This window comes from Brachyhypopomus gauderio, chromosome 12 (assembly GCF_052324685.1).
Source record: "Brachyhypopomus gauderio isolate BG-103 chromosome 12, BGAUD_0.2, whole genome shotgun sequence".
Lineage (NCBI taxonomy): Eukaryota > Metazoa > Chordata > Actinopteri > Gymnotiformes > Hypopomidae > Brachyhypopomus > Brachyhypopomus gauderio.
In genome coordinates, this window is record NC_135222.1 from 4,661,015 (window position 1) to 4,686,057 (window position 25,043).

Sequence of the window (25,043 nt, forward strand, 5' to 3'; positions counted from 1 at the left end):
TGAAATATTAACACTTCAGTAGACAGTCTTGCACGCATCTCCATAAGCAAAATGCGATAAATTCACATGCACAATGCAACGGAACGCAATGTTTGAAATTTGGTCACTCTTGTTCCAGTTGGCTTTGTAGAGTCGAGTTTGGCTTGGGACCACTTTGTTGGCCTCTGTGTGTGTGGGGGGTGTGTCAGAGAGTTCAACTTGGCAGCACTCCAGATCCCTCGTTCATCCAATAACACACACAGCCCCTTATGAGACACCCCAAAGGTATCTTAGGACTGCAAATTACAGGCTGACATATACTTCTCTCATGCTGGCATGAATGCAGTGTACAGTTGAATCAAAACCATCATATGGTCTGCTGATTCATGATGGGTTAAAAATCTTTCTTTATGCGCAGTGGAATAATCTTCAACTGGTTTTAGCACAATGGTGCAAATCTGTAATTATGGTCTTGGAACACTATGGCAAGATTTTGTAGGTGCTTACCTTCTGACTGGGATTGTCATGTGTTTGCTAGCATATCTGAACTTGTACATCTGAACAGTCAAGAAACATAGTTACAAAGAGAGGTGACAGAATGTGCTCTGATGAGTGGTTCATCATGGATTGTATTCTCTAACTCGGGAGATTCCTACATAATAGGTACAATACTATTAATAAAAGGCAAATGGCTTGAAAGGAAGCATAAAAAGGTATGGATTGACCCCAGCAACAGCATGGCTGTGTCAGTCTATTATTTCTGACACACAGGACACCCTGAAATAATCAGTCCTGGATTTTGACATTTGGCCCAAATCCTATCTCAGGTAATGTATGTGCCTACTCTTAAATTATTACTGTTATTATTATGATTATTAAAGCATAATTGATAAACAGTTAAAATGTAAAAAAAAAATACCATAATTACAAATATGAAATAAACTTTTTTCATACAGCGTCAATTTCCATGTGATATAATCTGAACAACCAACCAAAGATATGGTACTCATACAAGATACTAACCCCTATTATTTTGGAAAGGGGGACATTTTCACACGAGTCATTTCCTTCGTTTCAAATCAACACAGTTATGTCAGTGTGGAAAGGACACAGCACCAGACACCCCATAACTGGTTCAACTACGAACCCTAACCAACTAAACACTCAGTTTTGGCACATGGTAAGATTCTGAACAGATAAACAGTCCGTAACCAGTTTTTTTTCTGACTCATCTTGATCCAAGTTACAGTAAGCTAGCTACCTAGCTAGTTGCTAGCTGTTCTAAGTTGCGGAGAACTCTCGACTGGAGACCGTTATCTTCATTAGCTGCTTATATCGTCTAATGGATTCAAAATTATATTAAAATAGTGGCAGTTGTATTTAAAATTCATGAATACTCGACATGCATGTCCGTTAATCTAGCTGAAGGCATTTAGTAGGAAGTTGCCCTTAAGTTCCCGGCACATTCAAACATTTTCTGTTGACCTGCGTTATGAAGAGGAAAGTGGTACATCCCGCCTATTCAACGGTTATCGGCACTGGAAACTTTTATTCGTCAATAAACTCCAGTCGATTTGTGTCATCGCCATCCAACCAATGTTAAAGCTAAAATAAGTAATCCCCGTATTATGTCGGTAAGTTGTGTTTTCGTTCTCGTTCGCACCGAAGCTGGGCCCCGGGTCCGCTCCCCCTCCTCCTCCCGGTTTGGTACGGTCTGTTCTCCCGTGCCGGTCAAGATGGCGGCGGTTGTGCCGAGGTGGAGCGGCCGCTCGGCATGAGCAGCTTTTATATATATGAATTACCCGAACTACATGGTCTAAATCTGAGTAAACAACACGGCACACGTACGACTGTACGCGGGCGTCTCGCAACACTCGTCGTTTGGGGGATTTTGTCGGGGTTGTGATATTATTTTCCTCTCAAAATGTTCCAAATTGTGGCTAACCTGTAGTTCCCGTGCGAGCAGCTGAGAGCGCGGAGGGCGGCGAGGATGGGAGAGCGGCTGGAGCTGAAGCTGAAGTCGCCGGTCGGGGCCGAACCTGCGGGCTACCCGTGGCCGCTGCCGGTCTACGTGAGTACTGGAGCCCGTCTAGACGAGTCCGCCGAAGTGAAGCGCGTGTTTAGTCGAACAGCCGACGAGTCCCCCGGGGGGGTTGGTGGTGCTAATGTAGCCAGCGCTGGGACCGCTGTGGACACCCGGGGCTGTGGGGCGGCCCACGGGCGGATATACCGGGTCGAACCGCCTAAACGTGGCCGTAACGGGCGTTAATGTGTGCGGTACACGTCTGGCTCCGTGTGTGTGTTAACGATGTGGGAGATCCGCCGTTCTACCCGGGATCTGTAGCGAGGTGTTGACCCAGGACCGTCGTTCACGGCGGAACCTGCAACAACAGTGAAGTTAGTTAGAGAGCCGGTTCGTGTTTCTACTTTTTGTTGCCGTTTCTCGGGTTTCGTGTGATATAAACCAGCGTTAGTTTGCTGGTAATAATTCGACTCGGTTCTGAATGGAGTTGAATGGATATTCGGTCGTGGCTACCGCGGCTAACTAGCTTATTATTCCTTAATACGAGCTGGTGACCAGCAGCTAGCACACTAGCTAACTAGCACAGGAGCCAACGTCCCCTTCCGTGTGTCGCTTTAAAAGAGTAATTATACTAATAATGTCACGGATATACTGTAGATATACTAATAATGTCACGGATATACTGTAGATATACTAATAATGTCACGGATATATTAATAATGTCACGGATATACTGTAGATATACTAATAATGTCACGGATATACTAATAATGTCACGGATATACTGTAGATATACTAATAATTTCATGGATATACTAATAATGTCACGGATATACTGTAGATATACTAATAATTTCATGGATATACTGTTGATATACTAATAATGTCACGGATATACTGTAGATATACAAATAATTTCATGGATATACTGTTGATATACTAATAATGTCACGGATATACTAATAATGTAACGGATATACTGTTGATATACTAATAATGTCACGGATATACTAATAATGTAACGGATATACTGTAGATATACTAATAATGTCCTGGATATGCTAGTAATGTCACATATACTGTAGATATACTAATAATGCCACGGATATACTGTAGATATACTAATAATGTCACGGTTATATTAATAATGTCATGGATATGCTAATAATGTCACATATACTGTAGACATACTAATAATGCCACGGATATACTAGCTAATAATGTCACATATACTGTTGATATACTAATAATGTCACGGATATACTAATAATGTCACGGATATACTGTAGATATACTAATAATGTCACTGTTATACTAATAATGTCATGGATATGCTAATAATGTCACATATACTGTAGATATACTAATAATGCCACGGATATACTGTAGATATACTAATAATGTCACAGATATACTAATAATGTCATGGATATGCTAATAATGTCACATATACTGTAGACATACTAATAATGCCACGGATATACTAGCTAATAATGTCACATATACTGTAGATATACTAATAATGCCACGGATATACTGTAGAGATATACTATCTAATAATGTCACAGATATACTGTGCATGTTTGTCAGATGCAGCAGCATATTTAAGATGCTTTGACACAGATGTGGTTAGTTTTAATCAAATGACTATTTCAGTTCTTTGAACAAAGGGCATATGAAGCGGGTTGCACGGTCAGGCGGGAGCTTGATGTTCCTGTGTGGTCGTGGTTGAATTATTTCTGTGTCAGTTATTGGTAGTAAAATATATTTGTGATCACTTGTGTTTGCGCTCGTCTGCTAGCGCTGGAGTACTGTTGGTCCAACCGTCAACCTGAGAACAAGTTCATGTCAGGAAACACAGCACATGCAGCTTTTATCATCTTACTGCTGCAGCTCTGCAATTTTCCAGATGACATTTTATTTTACAGTTTAAAGATTGCTTCGTTTTGTGCTTAAGATGGCTGTAGACACGGAATGTAATGGCCATCTGAAATAAGATAGCTAGACCGCTTATTAAGAGGGCCATGTTATCATTTGAGCCATGACTTCAAATATTCTGCTTTCTCAGAAGAGTACAGCAGAGTACAGCAGAGTACAGCAGAGTACAGCCACTGTGCGTTTAGAGTGTTTATAATCCTTAGATTCCTCAGCGTGATTAACACCAGTGGCACTGCGTTCAGTTGGATGGCTGACTGTGGACAGAGCAACATTCCACACATTTCATCCCCATAATCGCTCTGCACTGCGTTCACAGTGGTGTAAAACCTCAGCTGTCACAGAGGAAGGAAATAAACATAATGGTCTGATTAGACCGTCATTGGAATGTGAGACATGATGGAGAGTTTTTGAATATTTAGTTCTTTATATATTATATTGGACTCACTTCCCACTGTAAGCATTTTAAGTACTGACTTTTATTTTAAACTGTAAAGCCGTTAAAAAATAATAATTTGGAGAGTCCCATTTCATGTTGCTGCTAACATGACCGTGAACTATTGAATGCTACACGGAGTGAATGGCAGACGGAAGAGGAGGCAGATCAAAGACTGTGGTTGGTTTCCACAGTGACGAGTGCGTTTCGGTTGTGTTCTCCCACTCTTTCACAGCAAACCTAATGAGTTCCATCAAAGAGGTTCTACTCAGAAAACGTAAATGTGGTTTTCTCCGAATGTTTTTTCTCTGAAGTCAGTTTGTAGTGCGCAAACAACAACAACAACAACAAAAAAAACACCCCAACATTTTCTCCACGTGTGTAAATGTACGTTTTGTCATTCATATTCGGGAAGCTTTGTGTGAAAGATGACTTCATTTACTGCCCTGGCCCACTTCACCTTAAATGACTCGTCGTCGTGACTTAGGCTGATAAGAGGTGCCCCACCCATTGAGACATATTACAGCCCTCTGTTAAAGGCTGATGTTGCATAAACAGTTTCACAGACCCAAGCAGTGTTGAACCACACAAGCTATTGTTTTGGAACGGTCGATTTCTGTGAAAAAGGATTGCATGCAAACATTTAAACCTTTTTTTCCCCCTCTATCTCCTTCCAGCAAAAGCTCAGACAGACCGAGTTCTTCCCGTCACTCCTGCATGAATTCAAGCAGAATTGTCAGGAGAACTGTAGTCAATTACCATCAAAATACTTTGTCCCTGCCTCCTTTTGTTACTCAGTAGCTCTTGACACCTGCAGTCAGTGGTGGAGGGAAGACGCAGTGACTCCGTCTGCAGCGTCTAGACTGCGGCACCTTCACTTTGTATTGTCGTCTACCCACTCGGTAACACTGCGCTTTAGGAAAGGCCAATTCACCAATACAGAGTGGCGATTACACCATGGGAACTGTCAGAAAAACACAACTGAAACACAATGTGGTGGTACTGGTTGACCCGAGTGATGGTGAGAGGGAACATCTGAAGGCCAAACATCCCCCTTAAGTGTTTCCATGTGATGGGCCCCTCTTTGTTCAATTTCTGGATGAGTTGCGTTGCAGTTCAGTAATTTTAACCAAATGCCTTAAGCCGGTGCCCATGGTGCAGGCACCCCGGTTCACGAAACAGCATTCCTTATAACATGGTGTACAGTACAGGCCGAGAGAAAATGGGTTTGTATCCATTGTAAAGGTGTGGTGTGTTGAGAAGAAAAGCAAATTCCCGCCTGTGCTTTAGAACAAAGGTCACGGAATGAGGTAATCTTCTCGGTGTAGTGATAAATGGTTGTTGAGGGCTGTGTTGTAAGGTATGTGTAATCCCCCCCAGTAACAACGCCCCCTACACACACACACACACACACACACACACGCCTTCCCGTGAGTCACAGAGTGGAACTACGAGTTGTCTACGTGAGAGTGCGGGTGAGTCACAGGCATGCTCGGCCCCCCCTAACGTGTGCCGCCCGTCACACTCCCCCCAACCCCCCCCCCCCCCCCCCCCCCCTTTTTTTTTCTTTTTTTGTTCGCGTGTTCAAGCTCTGATTCTGTGCCCCGGCCGTGGTTATTTTTAGCCGCTGCGCTGGTGTTGCTGTGTGCCCTGCGTGCACCCACAGGAACACCGCCCCCCTCCTTTCACAAACGTAATCTCTCACACACACACACACACTCCGTCCTCGGCGTGCCGCTGTTTCGCAGCAGCACACGTCCCTTCTCCGTTTCAACGAGGCTCCGCCCCCGGTTGTCCTCGCCCGCCCTCAGTAGCAGAACTGCAGATCGGGGGAGGGCGGGGCCAGTTTAGAGCGGGAAAAAAGGGCCATGAGGCGGGGCCCGGTGAAACGGGAGAGGCGGGGCCTGCAGAGGCGTCTGGGCCCTGCAGCGGTGCACTCGGGAGGCTCCTCAAGCCCCTGCCGGCAGAAAGTGGGTCACTGGGTCAGCCAGCCCAGACGCAGGCGCACAGAGGCAGCGGCCGTGCTAATCCCTTAACAGGGCAGCTTCCTCAGTGAAGTATAAACACACAGGTTCACATCTGTTGTCTCTCTGTAAACTAATACCATAACTTAGACTATAACGCTATGGAAGAGAAGCGTGGCAAACGTGTCCCGAGGCATAATAGTAAACAGTGCACTGTCATGACTCACAGTGTACTATATATTCCCCAATACTCTGTGTGTGTGTGTGAGGGGGGGGGGGGGGGGGGGTGGGGGGGTTGAATTTATTCTTTCTTTTATACCCTCCTTGAATAACTTTTATATCTGGTTCTGTCTAACTCTTGTTAATTCTCTTTTTATTACAACTCCGTTTTGAACTCCACAGAACCCGTTTGATTAACCTGCAAGAGGGCCAGTTTTACGTAGTTTTAGTGTTCGTCCACTTTGCGAAGTCAGCGTGTCTGCGTTCTGCTGAGTGCTGTTTGGTTTACCTCAGACTTGCTTAAGATGCAACTTCAGCTCCCAAGCTGCTTTTGTGTCCAGCAGATTCAGTGTGCTTATGTCTGCAGTATATGTTCTGTGGGTTAGCTGACGTCAGCTGAGGCCTGTGGCTGCTCCTGGCCTGAACACCAGGGGACGCTGCTGCTCCTGGCCTGAACACCAGGGGACGCTGCTGTGTGAACATGTGTGTTGTGTTCACTCACTCACCGTGTCCTTATTTGTCTCTCACTCCCAGGACAAACATCATGATGCTGCCCATGAAATCATCGAAACCATTCGGTACGTCAAACTCTAAATACGCAGTGACGTCAGTGACATGTAGTTTGGAGCTGGGCAGTAATTCCCCAATTCCCCTTAGATTATTTCAATGTTGAACTGCGTTTGCGTCTTTGCTTTGTCTAGATGGGTGTGTGAGGAGATCCCAGATCTTAAGCTGGCTATGGAGAACTATGTGCTCATCGACTACGACACCAAGAGGTAATGTTTTTTTTTCTTCTTTCATCTAGCACACAGACACAGGAACAATTCAATATTACAGGATTTATAGGTCCAGTCTATTCCTGATGTAGCTTTTATTTCATTCATTCATATATGATGACTACTATGGTCTGGGTGTTTTAAGAAGATTGATTCTAAAAAACATCAGCTCATAGCTCGCAGCAAATGTAAACCTAAGAATAATGGCTGTGTGGGACATCTGTGTCTGAGGCTTAGTGCGAGGAGATCCTTGGGTATCTTGAAAGGAGCTGTTTGAATATAACTTTGTTAATTCAGCGTCTTTTCTCCAGTTTTGAGAGTATGCAAAGACTATGTGACAAGTACAACAGAGCCATCGACAGCATTCACCAACTGGTGAGTTGACTCGTATGAAGGATAATTACACGTGCAAACAGATCGTTATGCTGCAAACCGAGAGCTTCTGCCAAAGCCAGATGATCTGACTGTGGTGTGCTTTTGCGAGCGCAGTGGAAAGGGACCACCCAGCCCATGAAGCTGAACAGAAGGCCTTCCAACGGTCTCCTGCGGCACATCCTGCAGCAGGTCTACAACCACTCCGTCACCGACCCGGAAAAGCTCAACAACTACGAGCCCTTCTCGCCCGAGGTGTACGGGGAGACCTCCTTCGACCTGGTGGCTCAGATCATAGACGAGATCGAGATGATGGAGGACGATACCTTCGTGGACCTGGGCAGCGGTTAGTCCCGCGCCTCTGTCCTGCGTCCCACCCACCCGCAGCATGTTCGCTTTATTGTTCATTCTAGCAATACGGTGATTCATTAGGTTCTGTTTGGGTTCCCCACTGGTTTAATCGCAGCTAACGGTGGAAGAGGTGTAGAACAGAACCCCCACACCCGTCCCCTCTGTGTCTGGCTCCTGTGCTGAGCCGCCATCACCAGGGGGGTTTGGCCGGGGTTGGGCGCTAGACAGCACCGCTGCAGCGACACGTAGGCCTTACTGAAAGTGTCAAAAGTGCGTTTGCAGACACCTCAGACACACTGCAGTTCAAGCTTTTACACTTGTTTACTAACGCTAGGGAGTAGCAGGAGTGGCAGAAACATAGTCTTTCCCAAAACGTTCTTAGCGCTAAGTATTTCGTAACCTCGTATGAAATGTACGAGGTTACGAAGTACTTAGCGCTACCAATGTTTCGGGAAACCCACCCCTGATGACGAACTGTAACATTTCTGCGTTCAACCCGTAAACAAATTACGATTGCACGATTAATGAATTACATGCCACCTTAATATTTACACCGGATCAGTGCATCATTAGCACGATGCACTTTTCACTTGTCTTTTCTCAAAGTTTTGAACTCCAATCTAAAGACCTTTCTTCTACCTACTTTGGCGCATATAGCAGCGCGGCTCCCCCAGCGCGACGCGCTCCCTTACAGTCACACCGTGGAAGCAGGCGCCATCTTGTTTACTCCTACACACGTCGCCTCTGCATATGTGTATGTGTGAAGACACCCGCTCCCGGCTGACTGTGTGTTGCGTTTCCTTTGCGAGCGCACACTCTCGCACTCCCTGCTGGACGCACTCTCTGTCCTCACAGTTTCGTCCTCTAACTGCAAGTTGGTGTCGTGTCCCCCCCCCCCCCCAACTGCAGGTGTGGGCCAGGTGGTGCTGCAGGTCGCGGCTGCCACTAACTGTAAGCACTACTACGGCGTGGAGAAGGCGGAGATTCCAGCCACGTACGCAGAGGTGCGCTGCACTTTTTTCCTTGACCGAATCCGCACGGACTCGCGGTGCGACGGGAGCTCCGCTGAGCGTCTTTACGAGATTTGTTACGAGATGTGTTCGATGCGTGTTTTTAATGCCTAATGCTGTTTGTTTGGGTTACAGGCAATGGACAGAGAGTTTAAGAGGTGGATGAAGTGGTATGGGAAAAAACATGGGGAATACACGGTTAGTATTAGTTTGAGGAAGGATGTGACGCACGTTAATGGCTAGAAGACCGCTAGCATTTTAAGTTACATACTGTACTTTATGTTCTCTCATAGTTAAAATTTTGATATAACATGGTAATAATGGATTTTTAAGGAATTCCTTTCTTTTATAAGTATGGAGCTTTGAACAGCTTCTGTACACTATCAGCAAGATGAAGGTCTGCAAAGGTGTGTTGGTCTTGCGTTTGTCTGCTATGGGCCCCAAGTCAAAGGGTCGTTCTTACCAGATTCTTTGGATGAAAGGTCAAATGTCATGGTGTGGTGCTTCAAGAGGATGGAAATGGCCTTCATCCAATTACAAACTAGCCTCAAAGGGTATTGGCTATGTGGTTGTTTTGGTTTTTTAAGCCCGGCAACCCATGCGAGTTTGTGCTCATTTCGGACTCTCTGGCGGGAGGCGGGGCTTCTGGCCTCCGTGGTTCAACCGCTAGAGTATGAAATGAACCCGAATGATGTGCCATCCATTAATGAGGTTAGTGGCACCACAACACGGTTCTTGTCGGTCATGGTGCTCACTGCGATCTCCTTTTCTCATCCCATAGCTAGAGAGAGGAGATTTTCTTTCAGAAGACTGGAAAGACAGAATAGCCAACACAAGGTATAGCTTATGGCTAATTTGGTCAGGATCTTATTTGAATTCTTACGTTAAACTTGCGTTAACTATTTTATAAAACGTTATTGTATTGCCACCAGTCTACAATAACTGTATTAATAAAGATTATAGTATTACCACCTACAGCAGACACATTTCATTATTCAAACATACCTTCCAAATCCATTGTTGTATATTTGTGTGTGAAGCAATGTATAACAAAAATGTCTGTAGAAATATAGTGATAGTAATTTTATATGTTCTCTTGCAGTGTTATTTTTGTGAATAATTTTGCCTTTGGTCCAGAGGTAGATCACCAGCTGAAGGAGCGATTTGCCAACATGAAGGAAGGTGTGTAGATGTTTGTCATTACAGACTGAGCAGGGTTGTGATGTGTCTGCGAGGTCTCTGGTAGAACCTGAGGCTGGTGCAGACACACGCTCCCTAGACTTGAAGCCAAACCTTTCAGCCCACGTTCCTCCCTCGTGACAGTGCTGTCTTTGTGTCCGTTCTCTTTCAGGTGGAAAAATAGTATCCTCAAAACCTTTTGCACCTCTTAATTTTAGAATAAACAGTCGAAACTTGAGTGGTAAGTTCTGTTTGCGTTCACACGCATCAACTGATGCATGTGTGATGTACGATGCATGTGTTGCTTTGTATGTTCCATTGTGTGTGTGTGTGTGTGTGTGTGTGTGTGTGTGTGTATAATCTGTATGGTTTTCTTTTGTATAGATATTGGCACAATAATGCGTGTTGTTGAGCTGTCTCCACTGAGAGGCTCTGTGTCATGGACGGGGAAGCCAGTTTCCTACTATCTACATACAATAGACCGCACCATAGTGAGTATTTTTGCGTGTGTGTGTGTGTGTGAGACCCGTCGGCGCAATCAGAGTTTTATGTTCTGCTGTTTCACCTGCACTGTGACATTCACAGCAAGCTGTACTGATGAGATCAAGCAGTTCTTGTAAAAGTTGCTACTGGCATAGACGTGTGTCACAGTTGAAACGGTGTCATTTCACTCGCTGAACTATTGTTTCCCCCTCTTCCCCTCTTCACAGCTTGAAAACTATTTTTCTAGTCTCAAAAATCCTAAACTCAGGGTGAGTTTTGCCTCCTTTTTTTCCCTCAACCTTCTCTAAAAAAAATTTTGAACTGCAAATTGCAATTGCTTGCAGCTCCGTTGTTCTGTTGACACCGGCGATGTCTCTGTCCCCTCATTGGCTGTAGGAAGAACAGGAAGCTGCGAGACGCCGTCAACAAAAAGACACCAAGGACAGCAAGAGCACCACCACAACCCCAACCAAGCCCAAGGAGAGTAAGGTAGGCCTGCTCCATCTTCCCCTCCACCCTCCACATGACGTTCCCCGTGGCCCATTGAATGAACACTTCACTCCCCTAAAGGATAACTCTGCAGTGTTTTTACATTTGGAGTGTCCTGCGTGGCTTTTCAAGAGAGCCATTTCATCCGGCTGCTTGGTTGTGTGTGCATGTGCGCGCACGCTCATTCATCCAGCCTCCACAGTCCAGGTGATTTTCTCTGCCGTCTGTTCCTGCAGGACTCCGGTGGTGAGGAGGAGAACTTGGGCCCTCTGGTCACTGTGAAGCCGTCTCCTAAACCCCGGCGGACCAAGCTGCTGGCCAAGGGCCGTAAGCAGGGCAGCAGAAAGCGCGGGCGGCCCAAGAAGGCGGCCGCGGCGGTAGCAGCCGTCGCTGCCGCCACCGAGCGCAAGACCAAGAAGACCCAGAGCGCTCTGGATCTGCTGCACACCAAGACCGTGTCGGCAGCACCCCCTCAGGGTGAGTCCCGACCGGCTCCCCCCACCACTACCACCACCGACCTCGGCCCAAACCCGCGGTGCGGTTCTGCTTTAGACTGGGCTGACCCCTCCGCCGCTGCTGTTTCCCCACAGATGCGTACAGGTCACCTCAGAGCGCCTTCTACCACCTACCTCCCAAAGTGCAGCATTACACGGCCAGCCAGCTCCTGCTCTGCGCCACGCCACCGGGTCTGCAGGCGCTGCTGGGTGAGCACACCCCCCCCACCCGACCCGACCCGACACCCGCAGCACACCGGGCCTCTTATCCCGTCCCACCCTGCCGTCACGGTTTCCGTGTGGCCGCTGACCGTCTCGTTTTGTGCTCCCCCCCGTCACAGATAGTGTCAAAGTCCAGTACTTGCAGTTCATGGCCCATATGAAGACCCCGCAGTACCGCACGAACCTGCAACAGGCTCTGGAGCAGGAGAGGGTAGGACGCCACGCACTGCGCCTCCAGCTCACGGCTCCGTCTCCGCTACACCACGAGCCTCCTCGCTGCCAGTACGAGGCCCCTGATGTCGTGTGTTCCTTCTCCCCCCCCCCCTCAGCTCAGACACACCGAGCTGTCGGGTCAAGCCCAGCAGCTGGTGAGTGCGTGCCACACCCACAAGGAGCGGATCAAAGACCTGTTCCAGTCCAAGCTGGAGGAGGTAAGTGCCTCATCAAGCTGGGGGAGGATGTGCGTGGAGAAGCCCGGCACGGCTAACCCCCCCCCCCCCCCCCCCCCCCGTTCGGTCCCCTCGCAGCTGGGTGTGAAAGCGGTGACGGTGGAGGACCTGGTGCAGGCCCAGAAAGAGATCACGGCCCATAACATGCAGCTGCGTGAGCAGACCAAGCAGCTGGAGAGAGACATGGTGGAGTTGAAGGACCAGAGCCTGCTGTTGGTGAGCCCCACCTGGCACCGTCACCCGGCACAGTCACCCCACGCTAGCCCATCCGGACACTCCCCAGCTACGCCTTAGTAGTAACCCCCACTGATTCTGTAGGTTCTGTCTTGATGGGTTAGATTGCACATTATCCACTCATGAACAGAAGCCATCATGTCAGAACAACAGAATTTTCGTTCCAGGCCTTTGATAAACTATAAAGGAGCTGTACAAACACGCTGTGATCCTTGGGTAAAGTGAGCGCGTTTTGGGGCGTATTAACTAAAGCTCCCAGTAACCGCTCGCCGTGACTGTGTAGTTAACACCGTGGATGTGGGTCCGTAGTCTCCTTCAGCTGGTGGGCGTGTGTCTCGTCCCTGCAGCTGAAGGCCCGCTGTGAGGAGCTGAAGCTGGACTGGAGCTCTCTGTGCCTGGAGACCCTGCTGAAGGAGAAGGCAGCGCTCCGCAGACAGATCTCGGAGAAACAGCGCCACTGCCTGGAGCTGCAGGTACGGCCCGCACGGCGGGACCGAGCTCGAGACCGTGGCCGCCTGCCGTTCACAAAAGAGTTCAGACCGCACGCTTCAGAACCCTGAATCTGCCAGTCACAGCGCAGCGCAGTAGTAATCATAAAGTAAATAATAGAAATCATTTGCATAATTAAGCCCAAACCCAGCCTCATAAAATGGATGCTATCTCGTATCAAAAATTTAAGAATTCCTGCAAATGATCTGAATAATTCTTTGTTGTTGTTGTTTAGATTCTTATTTATGAATTAATATCTTTATTCAGAATCTAGTGCACCTTCACTACACATTCATCCAACATTGTGATTAGGCATGTGATTGTGGAGTTTGGTTCCTTAAAATTTCATTTTTAAGCAGGTTAAGAAAATGGCCATCACCCAACCAAACCCATCTCACTGCCTTCAAGAAGAAAGACGAGGAACTATGTTGGCAGCTCTGGAACTAAATTCGCATTCAAAATTATGCTTAGGGCGCCCTCTGCTGTCTGAATCCTGCCCCTTCACCCTCTGCTCCTCAGATCAGCATTGTGGAGCTGGAGAAGAGCCAGAGGCAGCAGGAACTCCTGCAGCTCAAATCTTCCTACAGCCCGTGTGAAGATTCGCCCTATCGTAAGAGTCTTCCCAGCCTGGAGCCCCGCCCCCCTCTAGACATCGACGCCCCCAAGTTGGCCGGCTTCAATGGCCTCAGCCCCGAGCTGTCCATCAACGGCACCGCCTCCCCCGGCTACGAGCGAGGCGGCGGGGGGAACGGCAAGAACGAGCTCCTGTCTCGCTACCTGCCCGTCTCCCCCGAGCACGAGATGGTGCCCCCCACCCCGGATGCGCGGAGCAGGCAGCCGGGCCAGCCGCTGCCCGATTACACTCGCTTCTCCCCGGCCAAGATTGCCTTGCGCAGGCACCTGAACCAAGACCCCAGCCAGTTCAGGGCGCTCAGCGCCCTCCACAGGTCAGCAGGACTGCAGAGTTATTTTGCCTGCCCACACACACACACCTACACACACACCTGCGTTGGCTTGTTGTTATGTTTGTTGTTCTGTCTTTGCAGGGGTGATGTTGGCATGGTGTCGTCGCCTACCCTCGGGCTAAAACAGGGCTGCCTATCGCCAAGCCCAGCGGAGAATCAGCAAACGGCTCCATTCAAAGTGAGGGTAACAGACTGTGTGTGGCTGCGGGTGTGTGTGTGTGTGTGTGTGTGTGTGTGTGTGTGGCCGTGTGCTGAATCGCTCCCTCCCTCCTGTGAAGGTGAAGGACAAGAGCCCAGCGGGTCCGGGTGACATCACCAGTCTCCCGGTCAGTATCCCCCTCAGCACCGTGCACCCCAGCAAGCTCCCCGTGAGCATCCCCCTGGCCAGCGTGGTCCTGCCCAGCCGCGCAGAGAGACTGGTCAGTCCCTCCGTCCACGCCTCTCCCCACGTGTCTGTTCGCGGTATATTCCTTGCACGTTTTTTGCGGACGTAGCCGTCGCCCCTTAACCTTAACACCCAGTCCGGTTGTGGTTTCAGAGGAGCACTCCCAGTCCCGTGTCTGGCAGAGAGCCATCGGCAGGGCAGATGGGCGCCAAATCGGCTCTGACTCCCAACTCAGGTAGGTGCCGTCGCTCAGTGCTGGGACTGCCTGCGTGCGGGACTGGGGGCGACGCGGTGTGTGATGTCTGCCCCCTCCATCACGTCTCTCCCTCAGGGTACTCCGCTAACTCGGGGCTGGTGAACGGCTCCCACTGCGGCGTGACCGCAGGGGACGCGGACGGCGGCAGGTGCTCCCCTCCCCCCCACGCCGCACCCCTGCTGTGCCTCCAGCCCCGTGGGCCCGGCCTCAGCCCTCCCCTGGGCACGGGGGGCGTCTTGCATTACGCCGACCGCCCGCCCCGCCTTCCCCCCGAGGAGGGCCCCGACCGGCCGGCCCCAGAGTCGGACACGGAAGGCCTCGACAGCGAGGCGCGGCGTCGCATTTTCTTCTCCTCTTCCTCCTCGTCCTCGTCCTCTTCCTCGTCTGCCGGAGGAGCGCGGCCGCATCACTCGTCGGCCAAGCATGGGCAACAGCATCACGGCGGTCACCACCACCATCACCACCACCACCACCACCACCCTCACAACCACCACTCCCCAGGCTCCCACAGCCATGAGGGCCGCAAGAGGGGCCGGCGCAAACGCAGCTCCTCCTCCGGCCTCCTGCCAGCCAGCACCTCCCCCAAAAGGAGGTCCTTCCCCGGGCTGGGCTGCTCCAGCCACTCCTCTGGTTCTCCGCTTAATATCAACACCATGGTGAGTGGACGCCCAGGCAGGCCACGATGATCACCAGCCCGATTCTCAAATCTTGTCGTATGGATCGTTTTTATGCCAGGAAATGAATTTTAAGTCCAGGAGTACATGGTGTAAAATGTCTTAAGTGATATTTAACTTGGACTTAATATTTAACATCCAGGAGTTTTAAGGGTGGTGGGGAATCTGCTATAAACCAGTTCAGTTTTCCGTTCCTCATATTCTGATGGGCATCCTTGATTGACGGTGAATATCTCATCCTGACCCAAGGTGAACAACATCAACCAGCCATTGGAGATCTCTGCCATCTCCTCTCCGGAGCAGTCCGTCCGCAGCCCGTGCGAAGCTGACCTGGACCAGCCGCCGGTTCTGAAGCGAGAGCGCCCCCTGGAGCTCAACGGCTCTGGCCGCTACTCCTCCACCCCCAGCTCAGAGGACGAGGACGGCGGGTACCCGGCAGACAGCAGCTCGTCGCGGTGAGGGAAGCCGTCCGCACCCCTCCTCTGGCCCACAGCGGCCACCTTCATGCTTCACAAACTCCTGTGGAGATCGTTCTGAGCTGCTGACACTTTTCCTCTCACTCTTGCTTTTAGAATCGAAAGGAAAATTGCTACGATTTCCCTCGAAAGCAGAGATGGTGAAAGAGGTAAGGGGTGAAAGGTGTAAGGATGCATCTGCCCCTGCTGCAGATGCATCCAGAGATACTCTATATTGCCAAAAGTATTTGCTCACCCATCCAAGTAATCGGAATCAAGTGTTCCAATCACTTCTATAGCTACAGGTGTATAAAATTAAGCACCTAAGCATGCATTCTTGTGAAAGAATGTGTTGCTACTCAGGAGCTCCGTGAATTCAAAGTCAAATTTATTTATATAGCGCTTTTCACAACACATGTCACAAAGCAGCTTTATAATCATATGAGTCCAGATCCCTAATGAGCAAGCCAAAGGCGACAGTGGCAAGGAAAAACTCCCTATAATGGTGGGGATTAGGAAGAAACCTCAGGAGGACCAAGACTCAAAAGGGAACCCATCCTCCATTGGGCGGCCCGTTAGCACAAGTCCGTATTTGTGGACAAAAGGTGGTTCTATAGTTATAGTTAAGGTTCTTGTTCCTTGGCCAAGTAGTCACAGTCCCTTCAGTGTAGATGGTGAGCCTCAGGTAGGAGCTAGCCTCAGCACGACCTCTTGTGGCAATGGCACATCCAACCCCAGCATCAGTACATCCACCGGCAAGCCAGACCATCTCCCAGGTGCTTGTAGGTGCTTGTATCCAATCGTCTTGGGTAGAAGCATGCAAAAAGATAGACAATATGGACTGAGTGGACATCACCTTAAACCACCATTGATTTAAAAGTACATAGCTCAAGTGCCAGTGATCAGCATGTGGCTCCGACAGGCTAATCTATAGCAGCATAACTAAAGGGAGAGGTTCAGAGGTGACCACAGTCATGAGGGCTCACTGAGACATTGCTTTCCAGACAAGTCATTGTCACAACTGAGTGATGCCATGACACAGCTGGATGACAGCATCAACATCTCAGATCACCAGAAATCTCAATGTCTGGGGGCCCCCGAGCCCCTACACCTTACAAGGGGAATATTAACTGAAGGCTTGATTAAATAGGTGAGTCTTAAGTCTAGATTTAAAGATTGGAAGTGTATCAGAATCTCGGATTGGAGCTGGAAGGCTATTTCATAATTGAGGGGCTTTAAAGGAGAAAGCTCTGCCTCCGGCTGTAGTCTTACCAATTTTTGGAACTAGGAGAAATCCAGCATTTTGGAACCGCAAAGGGCGAGATGGGTTGTAGTAAACAATTAGTTCACTTGGATATTGTGGGGCAAGACGCCTTATAGGTTAACAGAAGAATTTTTAATTCAATGCGATATTTAATCGGCAGCCAGTGTAGTGCGGCGAGAGTGGGACTAATATGATTGAATTTCCTAGCCTTGGTTAGGACTCTAGCTGCGGCATTTTGTACAAGTTGTAGCTTCTTTATGGACTCTTTAGAGCATCCAATTAGAAGACTATTACAGTAGTCCAATCTTGACAAGACAAAAACATGGACCAGCTTCTCTGCATCAGCTAAAGAAAGTAAGTGTTTCAGCTTTGCAATATTACGTAAATGGAAAAAGTCAGCCTTAGAGACATTGCATATATGTGTGTCAAATGAAGGATCCGAATCAATAGTGACACCTAAACTTTTTGTTGTAGATTTAGGTGTTGAAGAAACATCTAGGGTAAGGGGAATATCAGCCCAATTGCTTATAGCAGCTTTAGGCCCAAGAATCAGCACCTTATCGAAATTTAGTTGAAGAAAATTAGACGCCATCCAGTTTATGTCCTGGACGCAGTTCTCAATCTTGAGAGTAGTAGTGAGATTATCCGGATTGGAAGATATATATACAACTGAGTATCATCTGCGCAGCAATGGAAGCTAATACCATGCCTACGAATGATAGTGCCCAGTGGTAGCATATATAATGAGAATAATATGGGGCCCAGTACAGATCCTTGTGGGACACCATACTTTACCTTAGAATGCTCTGAGCATTCGTTATTTACTAGTACAAATTGGTAACGACCTGTCAGGTAGGACCTGAACCAGGAGAGTGCTTGACTTCTTATGCCAATGAGTGTCTCCAGCCTATTAAGTAGAATATTATGATCAATGGTGTCAAAAGCAGCACTGAGGTCTAGCAGTATGAGAAAAGAAATGTGTCCTTTATCAGAGGATATTAAGAGATCGTTCAGTACTTTAGTAAGTGCCGTTTCAGTGCTGTGATGAGGTCTAAATCCAGACTGAAATAACTCTGACATGTTCTGAAGGAAGGAAGAGGGTTGTGAAGAAACAATTTTCTCTAAAATTCCAGCATAGAACTGTGATAGGATGCCACCTGTGCAATTTCCTCGCTCCTAAATATTCCACAGTCAACTGTCAGCTGTATTATAAGAAAATGGAAATGTTTGGGAACAACAGCAACTCTGATGTTGAAACGCATAGTGCAGCGAGGTCGCCAACTTTCTGCAGAGTCAATCACTACAGACATCCAAACTTCAAGATTAGCTCAAGAACAGTGCACAGAGCGTCATGGAATGGGTTTCCATGGTCGTGCAGCTGCATCTAAGCCATACATCACCAAGTGCAATGCAAAGCGTCGGATACAGTGGTGTAAAGCATGCTGCCACTGGACTCTAGAGAGTGACAAATTACGCTTCTCCATCTGGCAATCTGATGGACGTCTGGATTTGCCAGTTGCCAGGAGAACGGTACTTGTTTGACTGCATTGTGCCAAGTATAAAGTTTGGTGGAGGGGGGATTATGGTGTGGGGTTTTTCCAGGAACTGCGTTTGGCCCCTTAGTTCCAGTGAAAGGAACTCTGAATGCTTCAGCATACCAATACATTTTGGACAATTCCATGTTACCAACTTTGTGGGAACAGTTTAGAGCTGTCCCCTTTCTCTTCCAACATGACTGTGCACCTGTGCACAAAGCAAGGTCCATGGATGGCAAGGTCTGGTGTGGATGAACTTGACTGGCCTGCACAGAGTCCTGATCTCGACCCAATAGAACACCTTTGGAATGAATTAGATCGGTATGTGACCTCACAAATGCACTTCTGGAAGAATGATTTAAAAATCCCCATAAACACTCCTAAACCTTGTGGACAGCCTTCCCAGAAGAGTTGAAGCTGTTCTACCTGCAAAGGTTGTAGCAATGTCATATTGAAGCCTATGGATTAGGAATGGGATGTCACTTGAGCTCATATGTAATTCAAGGAAGGTGAGCGAATACTTTTGGCAATATAGCGTACATAGCTTTTTATTACCGTTGAAAACTAAACGTGATGGATGATGTGTAGTGTCGTCTGTAGGAAGCAGCATAAGTGTGTGTGTGTGTGTGGGGTGTTATACGCAACCTCCGTCTGTCTGCCTGTCTCAGGCTCGCAGGGCCGCAGGTCTGGGGCCAGCAGCGTGAGCAGCGAGGTCTCCTCCTCCTCCTCCAGCAAATGGAAGTCCACCTTCTCTCCCATTTCCGACCCCAAGCCCACGCCCCCCGACCTCCGCCAGGGCGGCTCCCCCTTCGGTGTGGGCGTGGCCCGTGGAGGGGGAGGAGACTCCGACTCCGACCAGAAGCAGCAGAGGAGGGCCGAGCGAGAACGGGAGGCGTACGGGAACCCCAAGCCGTTCCAGGGCGCCGAGACGGGCGCCCGTCCCGCGCAAATGTCCGAGCGCACACAGCCAAAGCAGAAGCCACGCGAGTGGGAGCTGAAGACCATGAGCGGATTGGCCAGCCAGAACCTCTTCATCTCCGCCGCAACCAGTGCCGGCATGCTGAGCGGGAAAGTGGGCGGGGCCACCACCGTTTCCTCCGCCTCCTCTGTGGGACAATACTTCCCTCTGGGTGGAGCCTCGGTCTTGCAGTCTTTGTTTGGGGCGCAAGCTCCCAACCCACCGACCAGTGGAGCTCCACGATTGGTCAACGGCCACTCTGCACTGGGCAGCTTTTCCAGCGCTGGACTAGCAGGGGGCGCAGCAGGAGGTGAGCTGTCTGTCTGTCTGTCTGTCTGTCTGTCCATCTCTGTCTGTCCCGACCCTGTGGAGGCAGTGAGGTAAGTGCTAGTCCAGTGCTCCTACCCTGCCTGGCTTCCCCCATGCTGCTTCTGTGCTGATAAATCTCTAGCTGTGCAGCCACAGTCTCGAAGCTACACACCCATAGAAAACAGCCCCATGACCCTTTACTTGGTCAAGAGAAATTTTTTCAAGTTGTAAGATGTTAAAAAAAAAAAACACACACACCTTCAATCTTCAAGTACTTAGTTAATTGAAAGTCAGTAAATTGATAACACGAAACATTCATTTGTGGTTTTGTTTGGAGCTGTGTGATGAGAAACCCATGATTTACGAATTCTGGACGTTGGAGCGGCCTTCGCGTTTTTCTTTGGGTGTATGTCATATTTGCACGCCTTGTTGTTGGTGTTGAGACATTCCTCTTGCAGCCCAGTTCTACAAAATCATGCCTTTTGAAGGCACAGTCTCAGTCTTCCAAGGTCAGGTGTGTACGCAGACAAACAATCCGTCTTGGTGTTGAACTAGTTGGGTCAGCAGTGGAATGCCTTATTGCTCTGTGTGTGCTTTGTTTGACTCGCTTGCTGCTATGCACAACCTGGCTCAGCCCCTCTCTGTCTCTCTCTCTCTTTCTCTCTCTCTCTCTCTATCTGTCTTTCTCTCTTTGCTCATCCCTCCATCTCTGTATACCCTTCTCTCTGTCTGTCTACCGCTGTCCCTCTCTGTCTCTGTTTTTCCGCTGTGTGTCTACAGGGATTTTTCACCACATGGTGCCTTCGGTCTCCTCTCAGCAGTCAGGGGCCGCTCTGCCGGGCCCCGGCACCCTTGGCTCCCTGCTCAGCCTCTCCTCCCAGCAGAGGCTCCTGGACAGCAAGGCGGGGGCCTCATTCCTCACCTCAGCCACCTCGGTCTTCCCCTCCCCCCACCAGGCCCAGCACGGGCGCACGCAGACCGTCCTGCACGCCCCGTCCCCCCCCACGCTCTCCCTGCCTCCCCCTCCCCCCCCTCCTAAACGTCTCCTCCTCCTCCTCATGCCCCGCCCCCGCCCAGCCCTCCCCGCCCCGTTCAGAGCGACAACCCCCCGCCTCCCTTCAGGCGCTCCGCGTTGGCCCCTCGTCCTCGGCGAACCCTCCCAATCCTGCAGCTTGTGCCACGTCTAACCCCGCCTCCTCCTCATCGTCCCGCCCCTTCACCGTGCACTACCCGCCTCACCTGCCCTCGCCCTCCGCCCCCTGCACCGGCAGCGGGGGCGGGGCCGCGGCCTCCTGGAGGACTGTGGGTATGCAGGCGCCCTTCGCCGCCTCGCAGGTCCCTAGCAGCCGCCCCAGATAGGAGGCGGCACGAGCAGGGAGCAGGGGAGGGGGGCGGGGCTTAGCAGGATCCTGGGGCAAATTTATAATGACAATGCTGCATTGCCCCTGCTTCACTGCACTCAGTCTGAACAAGGTATGTGCTTGGCTTCAGTGGGCTCCAACCGCTCTCCACATATTTTGTCCGTCTTCATCTGTGTGTGTGTGTGTGTGTGTGTGTGTGTGTGTGTGTGTGTGTGTGTGTGTGTGAGATGAGTTATTGCTTACTCGATCACTTTGCTTTCTCTTTCTTCAGGTAACTGAAGCGATCTACCTCATCCTAACATAACCTATGCAATGGACAGGTGTGGACCAATGGGCTCGCCTCCCTCTGGTGCTCCCACGCTCATTACGGCCGCAGCGCTAGAACAGACATGGGAATCAGAATGCAACCAAGGTGCAGCAGAACTCCAACACATTGAAAAGCAGATTCCCGCATCCACACACACACACACACACAGGCACACGCAGACGCAGCTCCACGCAGTACCCTTGCTCCAGTGTGGAGACGGGAGACCCCTACACACACACACATACACACGACAACGTCAACATCCACTTCTCTTACACCTGTACTTGAGCAGACAGCTTTGCCTAATCATCAGTCAGGCTTTTTAATGCAGTCAGACATGCTGCCAGTATGTAGTTAACACGCAGCACGTTCAAGGCACACTTTTAGAAATTGAAAAAAATTCTGGGTTTTTTTTTTGGTCATTGTTTCTTTGGTTGTTTGTCTTTATATTTATTTTGGGCCCCGTATATATGTTGAATTCCTTTAGAGCATGACAGTCACGTGTTCAGATCATTCTGGAACACCTGGTGTTGGGTTATATAATGGAGGGGTATATACTAGAGCTGTCAATTCCAGGTTCCGCAATTAAAAGTCCTCACCAGGATTTTGCTCAGGCTTCCTGGATTGTGTTGATTCCACTAATTTTACCTGGATTGCACTAATTAGAAAATCTAGCAAGCTTGAGCAAAATCCTGGTGAGGACTTTTAATCGTGGAACCTGGAATTGACACCACTAGTATATACGTAAATCTAACCCTGCTGGGTGAGCATAGACCTTTAAAACCAAATATGGTTCTGTATTTTTAATGTTATGGATAATAACAAAAAGGATTGTAAGCATTTAATTCAAGCTGCAGCTGTTGTAACATTTACACTGGAAATCAGACCTGTGGAGCTGTTTATTACACATGACTGGTAATAGTTTCATTTTATGCGCTTGAAAGAAATTACAGTGATCATTTTATAGACATGCGCACGCACACACGCACAGATTAAGCACAACTTGGAGTGAACACTGATGGCCTGTGTAAGCCAATCAGGTTAGTCTGTGTGAGCCAATCAGGTTAGTCTGTGCAGCTGCCCGCGCTCTAATCACTACGTTCACCCCAGCTTGACACATTTGCTGTCTGCTTCTTCTCTTTATTGCTTTTCACTTTAATGTCTGTTACAACTGAATCTTCCATTTCTCTCTTAATTACTGATGAAATCTTAGAGATGCATACACTTGGAGCTCAGTGTTGTACATGGTACCTATTCAGGTGATTTTGTCTGAGACTAATAAAGATTTGTGGTGCTCAAAGCCCTTCTGCTCAGAAGGGTTTCACAAAGACTTAGCGTCTGCCTTTGCATGGTCCTGTCCACTGATGTGGTGCTCCCTGCAAGCAGGAAAACCAGCTTACACACACACACACACACACACACACACACCTGAAGAATCACACACTGGGGAAATGCAACATGTTTAAAAGAACTACTGGGCAACTTTCACTCTCTCCCTGTTTTAAGTTTTGTACTGTGAATGAGAATCACTCTCAGACTGTATAATTGTATATAATTTAATTATTTATCTTTTTTTTTCTTTTAATGTAATTGTTTTTGTTGATATTTTTGTGTAACAGAGCACAATATGTGCGGTGTGTGTACTTGATTCAGTCTAAAAACAAACAAACATGGTGCTATGATCTGTACAACTCTGGACTGTGCCTATTTATATAAAAAAACATCACAATAAGATCCATTCTGGGTGCTTCTGTTAACAGGGACTTTTATTTACTGCTTGTGGCCCCCCTCCCCCTTTATTTTATTTTATTTTTACATTTATTTATACTATAGCATTAAACACCATGTGTGAAGCAGTTTCTGCATGTCGTCCGTAGTGCTATCAGCTGTGGCTAATGGCTATACACATGTATTTGAAACAGCTTTGCTCATAGGAACTAAGGATGATCCTGTTTGGACCATGCGGGTGGGCACCAGAACTCCTGCTCGGACTAGATGTCGAGTGTGTGAACCTTTATTTTGTGTCAGGAAAGGCAGAGGAAGCGTAGCACTCTTACAAGTGGGCTTCCACCTCCACCGGTGCTCTTGTAGCCAAAACGACCTGCTCTGCATGCAAGTGCTAGCAGCCTGTAGGCAGGGTGTGACTTGTTTCTCTTGAACCCACATTATGATTTCATTTTGTTGGCCGGTGCTACTATGCCTGCATGGCAGTTTCTTTTCTTAAATGCTTGTTTGTTTTGGGTTAGCTGTTGAAAAGCAACTGGTGGTTCGCCGAGACCACAGCCTCCCTTCCAGGCTGTAGCGAGATAACCCAGAATCCCTCATGACGTTTCACACGTGAAACCGGTGGTGCTTGGCCCGCAGGAATCAGAAGCACCTGTCCGAGAGCTTGTTGTGACCGCTCTCATTCCATTCCAGAGTTTCAGCCTCCTGGGTCAGTTGTAGTGAATCAGAATGTCACTGATGTGGCCCGTGGGAGAGGTGACCCAGTGTTCAGGTTTGGAGAAGCATCAGTAACCTAGCTGACTGTGGTTAGTGACGCTGACACCAGGCAAGTGCAGGTTTATTTCGCATTGTTTTGTGTGTGAGATCTTTCTCTTTTTTTTTTTTTTTTTTTTGTTTGTGTGCGTGTGTGAGATCAAGGAAAGATCAGCCTCACTTAAGCTTTAGAGTCACAATGCTGTTGAATAGACTACAGTGTGTTATAAATTAGAAATGTGTAATGCTCATTTTCTGTGAAGTGAGGACGTGTGACCGAAGATAAGTTCATTGTTACATTGTTACCAGCACTGAAAAGGTCTGTCTAAATATATATATACATAAATATATATACAAATAGTCTTTGTTAATGTTACCTGTTTCAATTGCCTGTTTGTGTTTGATATCTTTGCGACTGTTTCTTGATGATGCTTTTATTATGACATGAAATCCAGATGATTTTAATAGACTTTTGACCAGACCAGTAAATATGGTGCTTTCCTACACTTTAAACAAGGATAATGCAGCTATGAATTGATACATTTTTCACAGTGTGCTAAAGAGGGGTGAGATGTTTAATAAACTCCAGTACACGCCTGGCTTGTTTCGCTCTGTGACCTCTGAACTGCTTCTACTTTCTGACAGCTTTGTGAGGGTGACTTTGTTTTTTTTAAGCTGCTCTCAAGATTCCTGTGAAGCTGTGGGGAAAAGGTCTCAGTTTTGATCTCTGTAATTCTTAGTAATATCACAGTTCATTAGGGTAGTGTGTATTTACTCAGGTACATGTGCAAGATTAGAGTCGTACATTTAAAGGCAACTTCTATTGGCATGTGTTTGTAACAGTAGAGTGAACTCTAAGGATGCGTTTAGGTCCCTCTGTAGTCTCAGGAAGATTATTGTTTGGCTTTATAGACGGTGTTTAAGACGTAAAGGGAAGGGTGTAAATGTTAGCTGGCTTGTCTGTGGTTACAAACACCAATTTATCCTCCCTT

The 25,043-nt window shown here is 48.3% G+C and overlaps 1 protein-coding gene across 9 annotated transcripts; it reads left to right on the forward strand.

Moving 5' to 3' along the window:
• Positions 1-649: 649 nt before the first annotated feature.
• On the forward strand, positions 650-24,659 carry dot1l (DOT1-like histone H3K79 methyltransferase). Of its 9 annotated transcripts, none has more exons than XM_077024554.1 (29): positions 650-806; positions 1,931-2,050; positions 7,091-7,134; positions 7,258-7,332; positions 7,644-7,707; positions 7,822-8,050; positions 8,965-9,059; positions 9,201-9,263; positions 9,847-9,902; positions 10,168-10,247; positions 10,417-10,485; positions 10,629-10,735; positions 10,955-10,996; positions 11,124-11,216; positions 11,453-11,693; positions 11,807-11,920; positions 12,052-12,143; positions 12,262-12,363; positions 12,460-12,597; positions 12,963-13,088; positions 13,624-14,051; positions 14,151-14,247; positions 14,348-14,488; positions 14,608-14,689; positions 14,786-15,366; positions 15,634-15,839; positions 15,957-16,009; positions 19,307-19,906; positions 21,538-24,659. In XM_077024554.1, exons 2-29 carry the CDS (start codon positions 1,970-1,972, stop codon positions 21,543-21,545), a joined length of 4,107 nt encoding a protein of 1,368 aa, XP_076880669.1. In that variant the 5' UTR covers positions 650-806; positions 1,931-1,969; the 3' UTR covers positions 21,546-24,659. The 9 variants fall into 9 exon arrangements, with proteins under 9 accessions (XP_076880669.1, XP_076880668.1, XP_076880667.1 ...); XM_077024553.1 differs by lacking the exon at positions 650-806 and adding an exon at positions 1,142-1,159; XM_077024552.1 differs by lacking the exon at positions 650-806 and adding an exon at positions 1,473-1,613.
• The last annotated feature ends 384 nt before the right edge of the window (positions 24,660-25,043 follow it).